The sequence below is a fragment of the Gorilla gorilla genome, chromosome 16 (assembly GCF_029281585.2).
Source record: "Gorilla gorilla gorilla isolate KB3781 chromosome 16, NHGRI_mGorGor1-v2.1_pri, whole genome shotgun sequence".
NCBI lineage: Eukaryota > Metazoa > Chordata > Mammalia > Primates > Hominidae > Gorilla > Gorilla gorilla.
Window position 1 is genome coordinate 62,620,551 of NC_073240.2, and position 23,146 is coordinate 62,643,696.

The 23,146-nt window shown below is 34.9% G+C and overlaps 1 protein-coding gene and 1 long non-coding RNA gene across 6 annotated transcripts in view; one reads left to right on the plus strand and one right to left on the minus strand.

The window, feature by feature from the left end:
- The first annotated feature begins 463 nt into the window (after positions 1–463).
- LOC129527291 (uncharacterized) lies at positions 464–18,596 on the plus strand. The gene is made up of 3 exons (XR_008672261.2): positions 464–581; positions 4,489–4,564; positions 18,474–18,596. It is a non-coding gene; the product is annotated as an uncharacterized lncRNA (long non-coding RNA).
- The window catches only part of VPS13C (vacuolar protein sorting 13 homolog C), a 201,496-nt gene continuing 185,843 nt past the window's right edge, over positions 7,494–23,146 (minus strand). For 3 of the 5 annotated variants that reach the window (XM_055364235.2, XM_031002250.3, XM_063698572.1), the window contains 4 exons: positions 18,540–18,628; positions 11,377–11,500; positions 9,971–10,054; positions 7,494–9,659 (listed from right to left, as the gene is read on the minus strand). In XM_055364235.2, the coding sequence (XP_055220210.2) occupies positions 9,558–9,659; positions 9,971–10,054; positions 11,377–11,500; positions 18,540–18,628 (399 nt within the window). In that variant the 3' untranslated portion in view covers positions 7,494–9,557. Of the gene's footprint in view, positions 9,660–9,970; positions 10,055–11,376; positions 11,501–18,539; positions 23,113–23,146 lie in introns of those variants that run through there. The other 2 variants (XR_010131001.1, XM_055364236.2) reach the window with 2 other exon arrangements.

Below are 23,146 nucleotides of genomic sequence, written 5' to 3' on the forward strand. Positions count from 1 at the left end.
ATCATTTTATCTTAAAGGAGGGTATAGATTTTATGTGGGTCTCTAAGTTCCTACTTTTCAACTTACAAGGGTCCAAGACCTAATCTCCTGGATATTAAATCCCAAGCCTTGAGATTATTAAAATTGTTTAATAAAATTGGCAAACCTTCATCATTCTGGGCTGCAGTAATATCCCCTCATATGTTTATTGATCTAGTTTTAACTTCCCTTTACACTTTGCCCTAGAGGGAATCTTCTTATATTCTTTGAGCTCAGCTATTTATTTCAGAGAATGTTATATTTTATCTAGTATTTCTAGGTGCTTTGTAGGGGGAATGCTTTTAGATATTTAGTCTTCCATATTGTCATTAATCGTTTTTCTCCTTATTTCTGTTCCATACAAATGGTTTTCCTGTTTGGGGGCACTAATGAGTCTTTTTTATTTTTATACTTTATGTTCATCTACTATTACTTTAAGTTTGAACCACAGTGAAGAATCCAAAGGATAATGCCATCTTGACTACAAATCCCAGATCTCTATTACTGATTATGACCAAGCTGATAGTAAATCGGAGGAAACAGTCCAATGTTCCCTAGTATATGTGAGTACATGAATGTGAATTTCTAAAAATTGTTGAAGCTAATTGTGGCAGGCTATGTTTGTTGTTCACCTAGTAGCTATTCTGCCTAATTTTATTACTGGAAGATACCTGATTTTTGTTTGGATTTCCACTCCTGTCTCATGTGATTCAGGGGAAAATCTTAATTTCTCTGTCATTCCTAGCAATACCATTTGCCTTACTAGTGATAGATTTAGAAGATGTGTTTCCAATTCTGAACAATGAAATTTGAAGGGAGGTCCACTGGAGACTTCTGGGAAATGTTTCCTTGCTCTTCAAGGGAAAAAAAAGTGGCAGAGTTAAGCTTTTCTTCTGCAAGTTCATTGTTTTCAAAATGTGTTGTCTGAAACTGTCATGACCATTCAGAGACCATGAAGTAGCCACCAAGCCGAGGATGGCAAAACCAGAAAGATGGAAAGATGCTGCCTTCTTGGATAGTAGTGTTGTGCTGATGAATAAAACAGGAAGCCATCTATGTCTTGTTATGTCACTTTTCAATATGTTAGATAATAAATCCCTTTATTTGTTAAGCTAATTAAATGAAAGTTTTCGGTTACCTGCATCTGAAATATGCTAATGGATATACCATGGTGTAAACCTACCTTTGACTGGTAACAGTCTAAAAGACAAAGGTGAGCATAAGTTATCCCAACTTGGATTCAATGCTTTAGCCAGATCACTGGTTTAGTGGTACATGAGGAACCTGCATTTACTCTGTGAAAATATATGTCCTAGCCTTAATACGAGAAAAGACCAGGTGATATAAAAGCCCAGGGAATATGAAACATTTATATGAAAGGAGGATGATAACTCTGAGAAGTCCAAGCCAAAAGGAACTACAGAATGTCTTCTCATTTCCTCACACAAGAAGGGGTTCAAAAGAATAAAGAATGCATCTGCGTACATGCATAACTAGAATCAAAATCATTTAGAGCTGCATCCATATTAGTTATAATTTTATCTAACTTGCTTCCTTGAGCTTGAAAGTGGTCCATTTCTGCAGGTTGGTGTGCTTACAAAGTGGTGGCATAGTGCGATAGAAAAGGAACGTGATTTCAACCAGTTCCTGAGACTGCACTTCCTACCTATATGAACTTGGGTAAATCACTTCTACAAACATGTTTCTTCATCTACAAAATGGAAAATCATTACCTGCCATATAGGGCTGCTATTAAGACTTAAAAAGATTAAGTATGGATTTATAAACTGTAAAGCTCTTTAGTATGTTAGTTAAAATGACCTTTCTCTGATTTTGTAATTTAATCCATGCAAATTAATCTGAAGAGTTAACATTTGCATTCCATTATCCAAAGCAATGATTCCAACACATTTCAGATGACAAGGCTGACCAGCAGAGAAGTCTTCTGAGTGGGTGATGGCTTATGGAGAGCCCAGGTCGCGCATGGTGTGATCCATGACCACCTCACACAGCACTGGTCCTTAGACAACTAAAAGGTGCTGCCGAGGGTGTGCATCTGAGAAGGAAGAGCAGGATCCCATTTTCACAGCAATGACCTAGCTCCCGACTCAGCCATTCCTGCCCACAGTTCTTTCAGGGGCTCTCTTTTGGGACTCAGTTACCTACAGTCTCCACATCTAGACTTTTCTCCATGCAAGGACTAGTAACAATCTCCCACACTTTCTCTTTGGATTTTGTTGGTGGTGGTGGTGTTAAATGTTCTGTGGTTTTAAAAAAGAAACTCACTAATGGTTAAGAATACACATTTAACATCTTTAGGAATATTGTGAGAAAGAGGAAAAAACTTCTGCAAGCAATACATCTCACCTTTTCAAAATAACAATTCTACAACTGGTCATTTTATCAATATTTGTAAAATCTAAAGGGATCCTTAGGACATGAGGCCAGTCTTCAACTCCTTTTGTGAAAAAGGCAGATCTGGTCCAAAGGTCTTATTTTCAAATGAAGAAACTGAGGCCAAGAGAAGTAAAGGGATTTTTAAATCTACAGTACCATACAAATTTACCCTTACTGTTAGCAAAAGTGGTGAAAAGAATAACTCAACCATATTCTTAAATAAGTAAAAGTTACAAGATTAATAAATTACAATAATGGGGAAATGTTACTTTACGCAAGTAATTGCTTTAATAGGTTGGGACACTTACTACTGTTAGAAAAGCAGTAGAAAATATGGAATTGTCAAAGCATTAATCTGCCTTAGTTGATTCCTGGAAGATTCCTGCAGATCAGTGCACCATATCCTAAAAGGAACATGGACGAACTTGTTTAAGGAGTGCCACCAGGATTATGGGATGACTTGAAGTTTTGTCTCATTAGGGATGGTTTAGGTAGAATAAGATGAGAACTTGAAAATAAAACTTACTTGCTTGCTGGATAAACGGTAGGACATGAGGCCAGCCTTCAATTCTGCTAGGTAGTGCTCCCATAGCTAGGCTTCTATATACACAAAGAGCCATTCTTATTCCGATAGCCCTAAGGATTTGGGCTCAATGGATGGAAGCCACAAGAATAGATCTATGCTGAATATAAGGATCTCCCAACTATTAACTATTCTATGAGTAAGTACAACTAAAACAAAGGCCCCCAAGTGAATTATTTTTGCCAAAAAATGATTAAAATTAATCCATTCCACACAAAATAAGTATCATTAGTGCTTCTGAAAGAGCTGCACTATAATTCGGTGGCAACTGAGCATTAATTTTAGGTCGTGTGGGAAATATATTCTTATTCACCAGTCTAAGTCATGGGTACTGTCTTTATGGCCTTTACTAAACAGTGTTTTCAATGGTGTCCATTTACCATCTGGATTGTAATAATAGTCATGCAAGATTTCTGTTCTGTTCATTTGAAGCCAACTCGAAAGGAGTGCTTTCCAGGTCTCTCAGTTTTAACCATGGGAATCTTTTTCACAAGAAAGCACTTGTTTCCTGCTGCCAATAATTCCAGATATATTCAAATGTCCCATAGACCTTACAACTATTCCAGAATTCTTCAGGAGTATGATTCCCTTATCTTGGCGTAAAGAAAAAAAAAATCTACTACCTACTTCAGTAACAGTGATAGATTATTCAACTGACTGCATAGTCCAAGAAATCTTTATTGAAAAAGTTAAGAACGCTGTTAATCTTCTAGTTCATGCCCTATTTTTTTTTTTCGTTTTTACTATTTTTGAGAGCATGAATCACTGTGAATTGAATGAAGTGGGAAGATTTGATCAGAAGTGTCAAAGTAGGTTAAGCCTCTCTAACAGTACTCCACAGGGAAAGGAAATGTGCCCTGTTCCAGAGTGGCTGCTTAATTTAAACCATCAATAAGTGCTTGCTTAACTAATTTGCAGCAGCATCCTCTGGTGAAGCTAAAATTTTATAGTTTCCATTCAAATTGCAATCTTTGAACACCTGCTCATTTGTTACATTACTACTCTATAATGTCACGTGCCATGCTCAAAAATATAATTTCTACTTTGGCAAGTCCCTAGCCAGTTATAATAAAGTATGTATCTTGGGCATGGTTTTTCTACTCCTGATATCAGTAGAACTCTATAAGGGTTTATGGTAGAACCCCATGCATTTGATTTTTAGTTTTGATTGTGCTGTGGAAAGAGAGGCAAGTTTTAAGTCCCATATCCAAAGTTTTTATTTCCTCATTTGTATACCTCAAAATCTACATATGCTAGTAAACTGTCATAGTAATATTAGACCATATGTAAGAATTCTCCAGGAAAAAAATGTTTAACTAAGGGCTGGCTTAGGTTTGGGTGTTACTATGGGAAATGCCATATCACAGTTAGGTGTAAAACGTAGATAGGGAGAGAACATAAAATTTGGGGTTAAGGGTATAAGGTTCTAAAAGAAATCCAACAGGCCAACACTGGCTGCATTCATTCAACACCAATGTCCTTGTTTTTAGGAAGAAGTAGAGATAGAGAGGGATGTTGGTGATGTTGGATCCTAATTTCAGTTCCTATCTCACCACAGGACCTTGGGTAAGTCATTTGATATCTGTTTGTCCCATCTGTAAGATCAATTATATGATATAATATAGGGATCAATGAACTTTTCTGTAAAGGGTCTGATAGTAAATTGTTTAGGCTTTGCTGGCCGTATTGTCTTTGTCACAATTACCCAACTCTGCCACTGTAGTGCAAAACCAGCCATAACCAATGCAAATAAATGGGTGTGGTTGTTCCAATAAAACTTTGTAAGAACAGATGATTTGGCCTGTAGGTTGTAGTTTGCCAAGCAATAGTATAATATCTACTTAACAAAGATAACTTAATATTTAAAGAGGTGCCATAAGAAGAAAAGATAAAATGATGCATAGAGAAGGAAGACTTAAAATGATGGCAAAAGAGAAAAGTGGGTGAAGAGAAAAACTGGTATCATAAGGTAAATGTTTTCTACAAAAACAAACAAAACCCAAATACCAAGAACTGAAATCTACTCTTGGTGAAAATCATTTATCAAGGCATTTAAACCACTTTAGGCATTGTAGTCAATCTCTGGGGAAGTTGCTTGATCTTTCTTCAAGTTTAAAATAATGCTAAAGAATTAAATCTTCTTTGTAGTGTTGTTATAATCTTAGTGGATAGAGGACCATGTTGGTATATATATTTCATTACTATTCTAATTTTTTCCCCACTAGAAGTCAATTTTTAAAATCTTTTCATCCAGCAGATATGTAATGTACAAAAGGGATAAAAATAATTTTGATGTGCTTATGTTTCGTATTTGTTCTCAAGTATCATCCTTCTGATACACAATCATGTGGCAACATATATGTTGACACCAATTTCTCTGAACTCTTTATCAAAAAAAATTTGCCAGCACTAACTGTAAAATGAAACATTGGTATGGTCTGAGAGGGAAGAAAATTCTGTTGTTTCTTAGAGTTTCTCCTATAGTCTATGATTTTTCTAAAATTTGAGAAGCAAATTTAATACATTGAGAATTTTGTAGGTATACAGCTCTACAATCTCTTACCTAAAACCCTGAGGCTAGATGTTTCAGAAGAGGACTTCACATTTAAGAAAGGCAATATGGGCTGGGTGCAGTGGCTCATGCCTGTAATCCCAGCATTTTGGGAGGCCAAGGTGGGCAGATCACCAGGTCAGGAGTTTGAGACCAGCCTGGCCAATGTGGTGAAACCCTGTCTCCACTAAAAATACAAAAATTAGCCAGGCGTGGTGGTGCGCGCCTATAGTCCCAGCTACTCGGGAGGCTGAGGCAGAAGAATCGCTTGAACCTGGGAGGCAAAAGTTGCAGCGAGCTGAGATCGCACCACTCCAGCCTGGACGACAGAGTGAGATATCGTCTCTAAAAAAAAAAAAAAAGAAAAGAAAAAAGAAAGACAATATGGTTCATATACCACATAGAGCTTGTATGCCTCCAGGGAAATCTGCAGCAGCACCCCACAACCAAATAAAGTACTTTTACTACAGCCAAATTATTTACACCAAATAGAATAAAAGACCATGAATAGCCTCATGTCAATTCAGTTCAGATTTTGCTGCCAAATGTCTTTGTTTCAAAGTTTTGCAAAATCTTTTGGTTTTCAGAGCCTTCTGAATTTTTGAATTTTGAATAAGGAACTATGTGTCTGCGGTTTGTAAAAACAAAACAGAAAACTCTTTCTGAAGACTTTTTCACCTCAAAGAGACCCACAGTTGACTGTTTGAATGATACATACTTATAACTGAAGATACTTTCTAGCATGAATTCAAGAATAAGCCTCAATTTTCCCACTAGCAGCACAATTACCAAGAGAAATGTGCTCCCTCTGCTCCAGTGAGTCTCGATTTCTTCTTAGAGCCGACACACACGGCACAGAATCCACTTTCATCAGTACTCATGGTCACTCTGGCAGTGATTCTCAACCACAAGGGCTTGTCCCCAGAGGACAAATGACCCTGTTATGAGCAATCTTCTATCCTCTAAGAATCTTTGGTTTTTCTCCCCAATAAAAAGATGATTCTTCTAGCTCTGGCAATAATTGCAACTTAATATTAACTAACATTGAGATCTGTAGAGCCCTTTAAGAATTTGATCATTTTAAGTCCAGAGCATTAATTTTTAGTCCTGGCTGTACATTAGAAACACACACAGAACTTTGTTAAAAACAGATATCCAGGCAGCACCAGATCAACATACTTAGAAATTCAAAGCACCAAAAAGATGATAGTGTCCTCCTTCGTGCATAATTCAAAATAAAAACAACACTAAATCATAAAACACATGGAAGTAAGTCCACCCTGGATGGCATTTTTCTTACGAAGCTTGGGTACACTCTTCTTCCTTTTTTTTTTTTTTCTTTTTTAATGCCCCTGCTTTGCTACAGCCCTCAGCATGAACTTATTCTTCCTACCGGATAATCCAGCACTGGGTGAGCCTTCCAAACTGGTAGTCTGAGCCCCATGTGGAAGAGGGAGGAGAAGAGAAAGACGGCGGTATGGTAGAACATCCCAGACTGCCACGCAGTCTAAGAAAGGTTCTGCAAGGCCACTGAAGAGTCTTCAAGCCAAAGTCGGCTGTCAGAGGAGTTCTGTGTCTCCTAGAATTTCCAGACTAAGTATGTCTTAGTACAACTGCCATACTCAGCCAGTCGCTGAGAGAAACCACGGAAGGCATGGGCTCAATGCAAATACCGCAATGGATTTCAAAGTGCAGCTGGGCCCCTAGGTCAGCCGCATTCTCTGTAATCCCCCAGTATTGGAGGTCTCTGCCACAGATCTCTAGTGTGATAAAGGGGCTCAGTACCCCTGAGAAAAAGCTTTTCTAACTAGTATCTTGTAAAGTCCTCCATAACTATCAATATAACTTCTCACTATTTTGGGATTGGAAGAGGAAAAGGGAAAGACAAAAAGTAAAGCAAATGTTACTTGAATAACACAAACCCGCAAAGTTTTCACACCTGTAAACAATGTGCCAAATGTTTTATTTCTCTCATATGCAAGTAATTACCTCTCAAAGCATTTTTAAAAAACGCATTATTACACTTTACCAATGAATTATTTCTGTCCCTGGAGATTAAATCAAATCAAAATGCTACAAATAGTATCAGTATGATATAATTTCTTAAATATATGGGACATTGTCAACAGCTGTGATTCATATGAAAAATATAATCAGATATCTCAAATTCCTAATTCTGTTTTAAAAACACAAAACACTAGAACAGTTGCTATGAAATTAATGATAATGATCCCTTTAATAAACTGCAATTAACCACTAATATAGAAATTCAATTTAAGCAAGAAGTTTTATATATTATACTTTACAGAAAAAAATAATTTTGAAAAAGTAATGACAAACAGAGATCAAACATTTAGGGCATTAGTTACTGCATTCTCTTTTTAGAATATACATTAAGTAACACTAGTAAAATTTAAAGTTTTATGACCAGGCCTTAAAAAACATGAATGATGATGACAGAACCACTATCACACATAAACAAAAATAGAGCAAACCAAGTGTGTCCACATCCCCATGAATTCAGTGATTTGAAATAAATGTTGTTATGTTAAACATTATGGGCAAATCTAAAGGTTCAACCAAAAAACTTACATATTTTTGAGTATTTTTTAAAGTTTTAATAGTTTATGTCTGATCAAGGATGGAGAAAGGACAAAAAAACAATACTGTCCTGAATTGATTCTCACAGGGCCTGCTCCCTCACAGAACACAGTGTCATTATATATGCCTTATTTATATATAAAACAACCAAAGAATTTTCATTCTTCTTAGTAAGTATTTAAAATACATTCTAGGTGTGCATTAGGAGTAAATGTTAATTTGTGATGCCCTTAAAAGTCTTTCAACCTGTAAGAAACAATTTCTGGGAATATAAAAATATTGAATTTTACATATTTCAGAGTCTTGAGAAACTTAAAGTGCAATATTTTCACATATCAGCAAATAATAATTGTGTCATATAAGCTCATCTTGAAAGAGGATGTAAATACTTCCAAATTTTTATGAATGCTACATTACAGAGGGCAGAGTGTAGATATTTTAAGGTTTGATTGTCCAGATTTTTTTATTAGACTGCAAGGAGGAAAAATAAGCACCAAAGTAAAATATGCTTTATTAGGGGGAAAAACAGCGTTTTCATGAAAAGAAAATAGAAAACATGTCATTTCTCCCTTTAGTGACCTTTCTTCATTCAATTACCTGGTTTACCAAGAATGTTAACTCAGTTCAATTATTGAACAAATCACTCTTAAACAAAATGTCAGGATCCAACATTTGTTCATGGGTTAAAGCCTTTTGGCGGGCCGTGGTGGCTCATGCCTGTAATCCCAGCACTTTGGGAGGCTGAGGCAGGCGGATCACAAGGTCAGGAGTTCAAGACTAGACTGACCAACATGGTGAAACTCATCTCTACTAAAAACACACAAAAAAAAATTACCCAGGCGTGGTGGCACACACCTGTAATCCTAGCCACTCAGGAGGCTGAGGCAGTAGAACCGCTTGAACCCAAGAGGCAGAGATTGCAGTGAGCCAAGATCGCACCACTGCATTCCAGCCTGGGCGACAGAGCAAGACTCGGTCTCAAAAAAAAAAAAAAAAAAAAAAAAAACCCAAAAAAAACAAAAATAAAAAAACCTTTCAAAGAACACTAGTCATTCTAAGCTCATTTCTTATTCTTCAGTAAGGCTTTAATTAAATATAAGCCTATTGACCTTTGCTTCACAATTTTAATATTAATGAAAATTTCATTCTGAGTTTGAAGTGACGTTTCTTCAAGGGTCTGACCCATTTGGGTGGCGGCGTAGAAGTGGACTGCTGGCATATACATGGTTACAAAATTAGAGTAAAAACTAAAAGGTGAAAAAACTAGAAAACCCAATACTAGCTATTCCAGAAAACTAAAACTAAAGGATTGCTTGAAAAATTGTCTTTAGCAAGATAAAGCAGAGTGATTTATAGACAAGACCAGTGATTGTTTTTTCTCCATGTTGGAGCCCCTGGGGTCTGTGATTAAGATGGCAATTGGGGTCTGAGAAGTCTCACTGATGACTGCTTCATCAATTTTTGCTGCTGTCTCGTTGACTGTGCATCCTCAATGGCATTACATGCTCTCTGTAAAGTAAAATACTTATTATGAATTGTAAAGACAAGTATAGGCTCATTTGGTTGAAGGGAAAGGTATGAAAGCAAGGGCTGAAGCTCTCCAAACAGGACCAACAGCTAAGGACCAAGGATACAGTCCAGATGTGTCATATAAAAATAAGATCCTTGTACCCGACTGAGTCCACAGCATATTAAGTTTATATATCCATCCATAGTTATAATTGGGAGAGCTTTGGGAGAAATAATGGTATTCATTATAAGAGGCTTTTAAAAAAGTATTTCAGCTAAAAAAATTGAGGCATGCTCTTTAAATTGTTTACCTCTGCTGTGGCGGTGTCCTTCAGGTAAACTTTTCGAACACAGCCTTGATTGGCACTGTCTTTTTTGTGGAACAGACCCTGTTCCTGTTTCAAAAGAAACAATGACAGAAAAGAAATTATTCTGAGGAAGAAAAAAAATCCTAACTTTTAATTGTATACTTAAATGTCAACTCTATCTTATAACAAGTAGGCTAACCAAATACACATATTCAGGTAAGATATGAAAATAAATCATCTTGGAACAAGGACGGTATTTCCATATGTGAGTTGTTAGAACTTATAAAATTGGATGAGCATACCTCTATCTGTATAAAATAATGGCTTTCTGCAGGCTATGATAAATAGCCTACAGAAACACCACTTGGTAACTCATCACATCTGACAAATCAAAAAACCCTTCCTTCATTTCTTTGGCTGATACATAAAATTTCTGTATAATGTAAAATACATTGAGTCAATTCTCACCATTGATGTGAAAGAGAAGTGATAACTGAGGAAACTGTAAAATATATGCACAGTGACATGGTCTTTCCTAGTTTGAAAACTGTATTTCATACATCAAAACATTCCTTAAATTTTGACACTCTACAATGTAGTAATGCTGAAATACAAAATGGTAGGGTAACATGGTGTTTCCTTTATTTGTAAATTTCCATGAAAAGATAAGTAAACATAAATTAAAGGGTAACAGTACTCACATCTATAGCTATTAAATTTCACAGTAAATGTTCTAGCTACTAAATTTCCCAGTAAACGTTTTGCAGATAGTTTCACTAATAGAAATAACATTATTGTTTAGGGAAAACAAATGCACTAAAGAAATTGCCATATTTAGAATAATAATTTATAGTTTTTTAAAGGCATGAAAATAAATTTATAATATATAATGTAACAAACATATTTCAAAGAAAGTTAAGTACTTGAGTCTAAGAACTAAGCAAAAGACAGAGTATCACTTTTACAAATTACTATGTAATTAAAATAAAAGTGCTTCCTTACAAAATGATGGGAGAAAAGACATTTTATCAAATCACTTAATAATCTTCTAAAAACCTAAAAAGAGGGAATCTTTCCAGAAATGTCTAAGATTACAGCAACATGGGTGTCCATATGAAGTTAAAAAAAAAACCTCTCCTATTTACTAATGCTTAATTCTACCAAAAATAAAACATCAGCATATGAGAATCTTAATTACTTGGGTGGGTAGACTGATATTTCACTCTATGCAATCAAGACTGCCAGAAAATAAAGTACAGTTATTCAAATAAATTGATTACATCTTTCTTTACATCTCAGCATATAGTAGTAATAACGACACTAATCCTTCAAATATTTTGTGTAGTTAACTGCAAAACAGTCTAAAAGCAATGAACTCTTAGCTCTAAAGGTGTGACATGTTTTCTTACCTTAACTGAAATTTTTAGCACATTTTCACTGACACTAGGAGGAAATACGAAATCTTCAAATGGACATTGCCAGTCTACACACATAAGGCCCAGGATTTCAACTTCCTTTATACACAACACTCGCCTATTTTGCAAAAGAAAACAAAAACTTACAGTAAATGATGAAGACAGTTTATTCTCGCCAATATTTCACCCTGCTGGATGGCAGAGGTAGCACTTGCTTAGTAAACAATATAAACTGGCACTAAAAAAAAACCTGCTTCATTTTTTTTAAGTCTAGATAACTGTCAAATAAAGAGCAAATATGACACCTACCAAGCAACAAAGTAGACTCAAAAATTCCCCTTCTGTCAATCTTGCAGAATTCAGAAAAGTGTAACTTTTTTTTCTTTTTTCTTTTTTTTTTTTTTTTTTTTTTTGGTTAACTGACCAAAAAGCTGATAGGGAAATCATCTTTGGAACACATAAGAAACAGGCTGTACTCTCATCTTGGGAGCAATAAAGGCAGAAGTCCCTGAAAATGTTTTACTTGGAAAATTATTAATTGCTCTTTACTGTCAGCCATTTATGCCTTCCAGTCAAGAACGAACGTGAAGGAAATGTCATAAACCTTAAATGTCAGCAAGGATTAACTTGAGGCCTACTAATAAAGATCAGATTTGAACACTTTAATGCTAATATACTTTATCACAGAGTATCTTATTTTACTCAATGGCAATAAAAAAAATAACAGAACCCTTAAAGGGCATCCACATTGATTTCTCAGTGTGTGATTCATTTTGATTACTGATAAAACTATACTTAAAATTAAGCTTCTACTACAGAAAGCAAAACTACAAAAGAAGAGAAGGACTATTAATTCAACAAATATTTAGGGTGCCAGAGAAACAAGGAAGATAATTCTGCTTGAGAGGTGCTCACTGGCTAGAGGAGAAACAAACATGTAAATAAACGCTACAGCACAATTAGACAAGTGCTGTAACAGAGTGTGCAGATTAGTCTTTTGGAGCAAGAGAGAGAGAGGAACAGATCGTATTGGCAAAGTAGGTGACACAGGAGTTGATTCTTGAAAGGAAGGAGTTCTCTATGTGGGTAAGGGAAATGACAGCCCAGACAAAAGGAGGAACACACTGACATATAAAGGAGTACAAAAAAGGAAAGACTTATTTGAGGAATGTGGAGGTCTGCAGCTGGAATACAAGATAGATACCATGGTGAAGTTGTGAGAAAATGAGCTTAGCACCAGACCTTGAAGGGCTATTATTTTTCCTTTTAAAAAATGTTTCACTTTTAATGAAACAGGAAATGACATGATAATGTTCTTTCACTTTTAATGAAGAGGAAATGACATGATAATGTTTATCATTTTAGATTCACAGTTCTGGTGGTAAACAGAAGGGAGGTGGCAAAGAGAGTGGCAATAGACAATCAAGGTAGGAAGTTACGGCAATAAAAATAGTCCAATCAGGAGACAATGAAAGCCTCAAGTATAGCAGTGGCTCTGAGAAGGGGGAAGAAAGGGCTAGATTGAGATGTTTAGAAGGTAGACATGAACGAACATGGTGACCAATGGAGTGTGGAGAACTGAAATAGATCCCTGGCATTATATTTCTCAGCAGAGGTGCTATTAAATTTTGGACTTCTATGGGATGGTCTTGTGCACTGGACAAAGTTCAACATCCCTAGCCCCAGCCTAGTAAGTGGCAGTAGTGTCCTACAATCACTGTGGCAATCTCCAACACCACCATACATTTCCAAACAGTCTCCACTGCCCACACTCCTGGCCCCAGTCGATAATCAGCTGACAGAGCTAAGGATGGCTGCCACAAATCCTCGTGCCAAACACAATTCACTATTCCAAATATCTTTAAACTCTTCTCTTTACCATCCCAATAATACTACCGTTCTCCTTCCACCTACAATGTCTCCTTCATTTTCTTCCTCTTGCACCATGTTTACCAGGGTTCAAATCTTGGTCTTCTACTCACACACTCTCTCAGAATGGTCTCTCAGATCTCAACTCGAGATTTTTATCCAAACTCCATCTATCTATCTATCTATCTATCTGTCTGTCTGTCTGTCTGTCTGTCTGTCTGTCTGTCTGTCTCCCTCCCTCCCTCCCTCCCTATCATGTATTCCTTTCTCCTCTACATCCACTCAGTCACCAAGCCTTGTCTCATATGTCAAATCCTCATTCTTTAGGCCCTCCCCACTTCCTACCATGATAGCTACCACAGTCTTTATGGTGGACAGAATTCTAAGACAAGTCTCCAAGATTCCCCAACCCTGGTATATATCTCTGTAGAGTGCCCTGGACTTTGAATATAATGGATTTCACTTCCAAGATTAGGTTATTATAAGGCACAGGTGACTCTGAGCAAAAATAGTTTATGTAGGTGGGCCTGACCTAAGTTCATGGACTCTAAATCTGCGTAAGAGACCAAGAAGTCAGAGATTCAAAGCACCCTTGTTGGGTTGGAATAAGGGTAGCTTCTAGGAGCTAAGAGCAGCTCGCTGGCTGACAGAGGTCAAAGAAACAGGGATCTTAGAATTCTGCCAACAACAGCAAATGAGCTTTGAAGTGGATTCTGTGGTAATTTGTTGTGCAGCAATAGAAAACGTATACAGTCTCTAACTGGTCTCCTTGCCTCTGGACTGATTCTCTTCCAGTATAACATCCAAACCGCCAAGGATCTTTTAAAACTACAAGCCTCATCATATTAGTTGTTTACAAACCTTCTGTGGGGTAGAAAAAAAGAGAGATTACTCATGTGTGTACTATTCTGTGTGAGAAGCTACAAGTGATATCAAATAAAAAAATAACTGCCAGCCAGTTGTGATGGCTCATGCCTGCAATCCCAGCACTTTGGGAGGCCAAGGTGGGAGGACTGCTTGAGCCCAGAGTTGAAGACCAGCCTGGGCAACATAGTGAGACTCTGTCTCTTCTAAAAATACAAAAAATTAGCTGGTGCATGTCTGTGGTACCAAGTACGCAAGAGGCCAAGGTGGAAGAATCACCTGAGCCCAGAGAAGTCGAGAATGCAGTGAATCACAATCGAGCCACTGCACTCCAGACTGGGCAATGAAAATGAGAACCTGTTTCAAAAAAATAAAATAGCAGACTATACCTTAAGCAAAAACTAGTGATTCTCCATCACATTAATGATAAAACCTAAACCCTTAGAATCTTATGAGCTGCTACCTATGAGTGATCTCCCAACACTAACACCCTACCATCCGGCCATTCCACACTGATCTTACTGGTCAAAGTGCCATACTATTGTATGCCTCCACTTGCCTCTAGTTTACCTATGCAAGAGCTACATACTCAAGACTCAGCTCAAGCACTCCCTCATCTATAAAAGCCTCCCTGACACTTTTCCCATGACACTGTGGTCCCCATCTTACTGTACCAAGAGTTTTCCCTATGTCCTCAGAGACTCTGTCCATCGCTCTTCTTAGCACCTATCACACGGTGATATCATTGATAATTTGTAGCCCCCTGCCCACTAAAATACGGAAGGAACAGAGATGTAGCTTCATCTCTGTGTCCCTGTATTTGTCATATGTTGATGGTTTTTTTTTTAAATCTGCTCAATAATGAATTTCTCAATAAAGATTACTAAAATAAACTATAGCAGAGTTAGGACCAACTAGTAAACCTATAGCCTAAGAAACTTAGGTAATGAGGACTTGTGTTTTGATTTTAAAAACTCATAAGAAAAAAAAATTCAGGGACTAAGTTTTGGGTGAATTTCAAAATAAAAAAATGCTATATACTGAGAAACTCAATTAGCAATCACTAACATGTCAATAATACATTTGACAAAAAGGGCTAATATCATTAATTTGCAAAATGCTCTTTAAATTCAGTAAGAAAAAGACTAACATACCAATGAAAAATGAGCAAAGAATATGAACAAGTAATTCACAAAGTAGCAAATATAAATAGATGATGATATATTAAAAGGTACAGGCTCAACAGTAATCAAAGAAATGCTAACTAAAACAAAAAATTATTTCCTACCCATCAAGCCAGCAAAAAAAAAAGTTTAAGTGATAAAACCTAGTCTCAGCAAAACACAGGAGAAAGAACACTTTCATATATTGTTGAGTGGTATGTAAAAAAACTGATACAACCTTTCTGAAAAATGACTTGGCGATATACAGAAAGGACCTCAAAAATCTTCACAACTTTTAAATTAGCAATCCCCCTTTTAAAATTTTATTCTAATAAAATAATAGAAAAAGATTTGGTTACAAATAAATAACAATAAGATATTAGGGAAAAAATGTCCAATAGTGAGGGAGTATTTTAATAAATTATAGCATATCTGCAAATACAAAATTATGTAGTCATTAAAAATCATGTTGTCAAAGAATATTTAATGCTTTGGGAAGATGATGACAGTATATTGTTACATGAAAAATTGACAAGACTAAAATGTAATAATGCATTTTTTTGTACATAGTTTTCGTAAAATGTGCCAGCTAATGTGGTTATCTTTGGGTGCTGAGATTGCTGGTAAAGGATATTTTTAGGGGTGATCATATAATCTGTTATTCAAACCAGGATGTTTTTAAGAATGAAAGGAATAGCTATTGATAATTACATATGGACAAAACGTGCAAGCAAATCTACTATGTCCTAGGCAAACTAGAACGCATGTATGGTTAGTTATTTTCTTTCTTTTTTTTTTTTTTTTTTTTTTTTGAGAGACAGTCTTGCTCTGTTGCCCAGGCTGGAGTGCAGTGGCACAATCTCGGCTCACTGCAACCTTCGCCTCCCAGGTTTAAGTGATTCTCCGGCTTCAGCCTCCCGAATAGCTGGGATTACAGGCATGTGCCACAAAGTCTAGCTAATTTTTTGCATTTTTCGTAGAGATGAGGTTTCACCATGTTGGCCAGGCTGGTCTCGAACTCCCAACCTCAAGTGATCCGCCCGCCTCGGCCTCTCAAAAGTGCTGGGATTACAGGCTTAAGCCACCACGCCCAGCCTATTTTCATCTCCTTATTTTCAATACTGGGGTGGCCAAACTGTGCCCTTCAAGCCAAATCCAGCCCAAGACCTGTTTTAATATATAAAATTTTACTGGAACACAGCTATGTCATTCTTGTACATACTGTTCATAGCTGTTTTCTTACTATAAGGGCAAAAACAAAAGGTTGAGAAACACAGTATGGCCCTTAAAGTCTAAATTTTACTATCTGTCCCTTTAAAGAAAGTTTGTTGACTCCTGTTCTATGTTATCTACAATGAATAGCCATAACTTTAGCAATAAAAATTATTTTGGATGTGGTGGTGCATGTATGCCTATAGTCCAGGCTACTTAACAGGCTGAGGCTGGAGGATCACTTGAGTCCAGGAGTTTGAGTCCAGCCTGGCCAACATAGTGAGAGACCCCATTTCTTTAAAAAAGAAAATGTTATTTTTAAGAATACTGAATTTGGAAGAAATGCTACTATTTTAATGTAATCATTAAAGGTCTAAATGATTACCATAATGATAACTACCTCAATCCAATACATTCTTGTTAGAAAGAGTCTACTAAGGCCAGGTGCTGTGGCTCATGCCTGTAATCCTGGCACTTTGGGAGGCCAAGGTGGGCGGATCACTTGAGGCCAGGAGTTCAAGACTAGCCTGGCCAACATAACAAAATCCCGTCTCTAATAAAAATACAAAAATTAGCTGGGCATAGTGGTGCATGCCTGCAATCCCAGCTACTGGGGAGGCTGAGGCACGAGAATCACTTGAACCCAGGAGGCAGACGTTGCAGTGAGCTGAGATCGCATCACTGGACTCCAGCCTGGGTGACAAGAGTGAGACCCTGTCTCAAAAAACAGAAAGAAAAGGAAAAAGAAAAGAAAAGAGTGAGAAGAGAAGAGAAAAAGGAAAGGAAAAGGAAAAGGAAAGGAAAGGGAAAAGGAAAGAAAAGGAGTCTACTAAGTAAGGTTAGCAAGGAAACCAAGTCATAGTATTTACTGGTCAGGTATATTTTACTAATTACCTCCTAAACAACTCTATCAGTGACTAGATTTCAAATGATGATGATTTTTCAATGTACTTGAAGAAAAACCAGATATATAATGTATACAGTAATATTCCCATAGAATGGCTTAAATCAAATAGGTACTAAGTATTACCAATAAGTATTACCAAAAAAACCCCAAATTGATTCTCACTGCCCAGTACTGAATTATATAAAAGTGATACAATTTTAAAATGAATTAACACATTGCAACAGCTAAGTACAATATCTAAGACAAATAAACATTGTTTTTCGCTTAATCTATTGAAGACAATATAAAATTATGGACAAAAAATAAGTGATTACTTGTTAAAGTCATAAAATCTGCTTTTTAGATTGTTTTGTGAATATTTTTAACTCTTAACTAATGAGCAAATCACATGACTGGAGAATCCTCTCTTACATGAGGATTCTGACATGACTGGTTAACCTCTCTTATCCTGTCATTCAGCTTTTCTTTCTTCCCATTCAAATAAATTTAAATGCAGTCATGAGGAATTTAATGCAGATTTTGCCACTGTAAGAACTTTGCCTTACTCTTATAAAGCTCAACACTAAGAAAGTTCTGAAAATTATTGATATATAATTGTCATTTTGGGATAATTTTATTACCTAGGATAGATCCCAGGAAAATAAGCTTGGTGGTTTAGTATAAGTTCTTGTATTTGGAAAAATCTACCATAACCAAATGCTTAGGAAAAGCTGAGATAAACATATAGAAGTAATGCCACCCTTTAAAAGGGGTATGCTAATCACTAAAAATAAAACTTAGTAACAAAAGTGATTCATGAATTAATCCTCCATAACTGGACTTGTAATTCATGAAAAAGGGTATCACTATTACAGGTATAAAGCCTATTCTACATTCTCTCAGTAGTTGTGTAACTTGGATAAGTCCCAAAGCCACACTGAGTCTCAGTTTCAGCATCTTTCAGATGAGGAGGTCGGAAAAGAAAATCTCAAAGGACCTATTTAGATCTGTATTGTTGTGATTCTATGAAAATGAACATTTTGCCATTCACTTTGGAGAATTTTAAGTACAATTTTCCAACTCTTCTGCCATTTTAGCCTTCAAAATTCTTATGACCTATTCAACTAAGTACTATTTGGAAAAATGTCACTTCAAGTCAGTACCTATTTGTAACCATAAGGATTGTCTTCTTGCTTCCAGGAATAGCACAGTGGTATCGGTAAGTCTCTCCTTCCAACTTTTTGATATGATTCTGAAAAGGAAACCAGGCTCTAGATTTGGGAAGTTATGCATTTAAGTAGTATTTACAATACTGCATATTAGCTAATTATAATAATAGTGTTAGGAAAAAATTAATTAGAAATAAAAGCACAATTCTACATATTGGTACATGAAGCTAGAAAAATATTCACAGCATGTTTGTAAGTTAACTTCCACTGTTGCCTTAAAAGAAAAACATGTAATAAATGCTTACCAAGTGGTCTTCTGGTAAAATACATTTTGTTCTGTAGTAACTTAGAAATATTAAAATATCTACCAGCAATTATCACACATTTTAATTAAGAAACATATGCTAATATAAAATAACTACATTAACATTACAGGGGATTTGAAATAGGGGTCACTGGTAGCACTTTGGGGTGGGTCTCTGAACCACCTAACATAAAATAGAAAATTTTGAAAACGTAGTTCTAAAACTTTTTTCAGGGCAGTTAATATTTTTTCTCAGTTTTTTTTTTTTTATCACAGAGGGGGGTCTGTGATCTCAAAGATTAAGAACCACTGGTTTACATAGAGGTATTAATAGATATTATACACATAATAAAATTCCAAGATAATTAATGTTTAATGCTTTGAACATTTGATCTTATACGTTAAACATGCGTGGGGAAGTATATTTATATATCAAATTATATTTCTTAAAGAAAAGAAAATATGACAATATTAATATGAACAAACAATTTTTAAGATTTCAAAATAGCTGGCACAATTTATTTCTAAAAACAAATATGAGCATAAAATAATTCAAGTATAAGTAGTAGCACATTAAAACACATTTATTTTCCTTTTCAGCTATCTCAAAAGTATTGTGACTTGAATTAGTCAAATATTAAAAACAAGAGTTTTTTTATAATGAATGCTAACGAAATACTATTACTGACATTATATATAATGCATGGTTGAAAATAGATAATATATACGAAAATACAGAGCATAAATATATTGAATAAATAAGACCTTGACATTTTATGACCAAGAATATAATGCCAATATTATTAAAAGGATAATATAATCAATATAACCACAAGCAGAGAAATCACACTTGATATTATTTCAATGCTTAAATATACATTTTTTAAAGTTGCTTGGTACCTAGTCATTCCTTGACAATTGCAAAAAAGCCATGAATAAGGAAGAGGAATCCACAAAGAACTGGGATCTCATCTTCAGAATGAGTCTCAGAGAGGAGTGCAGATTTCACAGCAATAGCTACTTGTTTCACAATTCACTTGTGCGAATTAGTTAAAATCTTTTAACACTTATGCCTTAATTTCTTCAAAGAGAAAATGGGAAATGAATTTAATAATGTAATGCATTTATCTGCAGCTTGAAATTTAAATATGTTAAAATATTTAGATCTGAAATGCAAGTACAAGAAATACTACCCACTTTCTATCTTGTATGCATTTTCGTTAGTTATTAGGCTATTGTGCTTCAAGCCATTGACAGTTTTTAAAATATAATTTATCACCATAATACACTTTAGAAAACTTGTTTTCAGCACTACTAAAAACCCACTACACTCTGAGATTCAGATTAAGATATTCAGTCACTAATGGCAGCAGGGAGACCAAATTAGTTGATAAAATATTCACGTCCCCTTTCCAAAAATGCAACTCGAGGAATTTAACAATACTTTGCAAAAGCCCTTTACCCAGTAATTCAATTTTTTCAAGTAAATTCTAAGGAAATATGAAAAAGCAAACAAGATATAAAAAAGCAAAATCTATAATGATGTTTATTACAGCATTATTACTGTTAGTAGAATAATAAATTTAATGTCATGAATTAAGAAGAGTTAAAAACACAATGTAATGTCACCTCAATAGATGGCAATACAAGAATTAAAAATGTTAATGAGGCATTTCTAAGAACACGGAAAAATATAACTAAAACTAAAAAGCAAGAAATGCTGTTTTAAATGTTGTATGATCATAAGTATGTGAACCAAAATGAGTATTAAATGACTATATATACATACATATAATGTATGTATATATGTATGTGTAAATATGTGTATGTTTGTGTATATATGTGTGTGTATATGTGTGTGTATATATGTATGTGTATATATGTATGTGTATATATGTATGTGTACATATGGGTATATTTGTATGTGTGTATATATATGTATGTGTATATATGTGTATATTTGTATGTGTATATATGTGTATATTTGTATGTGTATATATATGTGTGTATATGTATGTGTATGTATGTGTGTGTGTATATGTTTGTGTGTGTATGTATATCTGTATGTGTACATATATGTACGTGTGTATATATGTATGTGTATATATATGTGTGTGTATATATATATATGAAGATTAGAGGATAAGTAGAATAGTACATCTCATGGAAATATAATATATGATTCAGTAACTCTCAAAGCTGCGTATTAAAGAATACAAAGTAGTACTTAGGAGAAAAAGGAAAACGAGGATCAAAAGATCCCCAAATAAATTATTTAGAATTTGGCCATATTACAAAGGGCTAAAATGGTATACTTTTATACTCTAATACTCTTTAATATTTCCATGTTTTGTTATACTTGGTCCCTTAAGGACAGAAGGCTTCTTTTGTATATCCAGTACAGTCTAAATAATCAATAAATATTTTTACTCAACTAACTGATCACAGCAAGATGGGCAAAGAATGAAATAGCCTAAATATTTCAATTATCCATGCCCACACTTGACATCCACGACAAAAACTACCAAGTCCTCTCATTAGTGTATAATCATTCTTTTTCTTCCAGTAATTATAATAATGCACTAAAGTTTTAAAAGTTGTCTGATATCTTAATAAAAACTAAGAAATCAGACAAGATTATATGTTCAGACAAAATAATTAAAAGTTTCTTGAAGTTTTGTGCTTTTTGACAGAGAGTTATAAAAAGATATCACAAGGAAAAAATTAATAACAGAGCTAAACAAAACAATTAAGAAAAAATCTTCAGTTACAGGGGTTCTTAAAAGTAAGGCTCAGTAAAACAGCAATATAACCACTAAAATTAAAAATTGTTACTTTAGAATCTCAGGAAGGGTAACTATTGGAGATGATTTAAGTCAGCATCTTGAATTAGTTATTTGTGCTTGACTCTCCTAGAAAACTGCATGTGGTGACATTTTTGCCAATGCTAAATTATCTAGGCACAAGAAAGGTTTGTCAGCTACTTTTAACATTTACATGTTTTGTTATACTTGGTCCCTTAAGGACAGAAGTAATTTCCTTTGTATATCTAGCACACGCTGGTTTTTGGATGTCAGTCTTTCTTCTTTAAAGTGGTTAAACATAAAACATTCAATTTATTATTTTGATAACTGCAATCCTTAAAATACATAATCCAACTGAACAATTATATGTTAATAGTTTCATTCTCTTCAAATATACAACACATTAAATCTAATTTATACTTTGGCTTCATTTCTGAGGAGAAGCATGAAAGTTGCTAGATAAGACATTGTTAAACATTTCCATCATTTATTACAAAAAAAAGAAATTGAAACATAACTTATGTTGAGAATTAAGAGGATACTAATTTCAAAAATAATGATTATAATTATTTTTTCTCTAAGATAATAAACCCTCTCTAAGGATTTAAAAGCAAAAGGTTGGTTTTTGAAAATAAAGAAATCTATGTATTCAAGTGCCACACAGCAATTTGCCTAATTACATGTTCAACTTCTATCTACATTAATTAAAACTAATAATTATGAAATAAGCATAACCAACAAGGAGATTCAATTTTTGAAAAGCAGAAATGCTAAAGGCTGAAAATGTATATAACATAATTATAAAATGACTATCATTTATTTAGCAACAGTACCAAGGGGTTAAATAGGAAAAAGAGGGAAGAGGACACATATCCTCAAAATTCATGTGCCAACTATTTATTACTTGAGGTCTAAGGGCAGGCTCAGAGCAACTGACAATTCAATTATTAAAGCAGATGCTCCAGGTAATAGTCCCGTAACTTAAGCAAATTTAGAGCCATTTCTGCAACAGAAAGCTATGTAATTCCATCATCAAAACTCACAAACATAAACATATTAATTGGACATAATAATTGTCCTGTTTTTCAATTTTACCTGAAATGCACATGAACACCATAAGATAAAATTTTCGAAATGATAGTAACAGTATCTGCTTCTGAGCTCAATAAAGTCTTTCATCTATTAAACGCAGAAGAGAGCTGATTCTCTGCATCCTTTAATATTTTATACTAATCTCTTATTTCTGAACAGTATTACCAGGAATACCACAAGGTTTTATTTGTAGTCAATCCCACTACTATGAAAAGTTCAGATGGAGGTGAGAGTTTTAAAGAAAATTTCATTAAAATTGACAATGGAATTCACACACAGTCAATTAACACCACAGTTTGTTTTGATTTTTAAGGATGAAATCAAGTAGTAGTTTAGGAAACATTTATTCCTGTATTTCCAGTTCTTGCTGTGCAGGCAGAAAAACAAAGAAAATAAAGTTA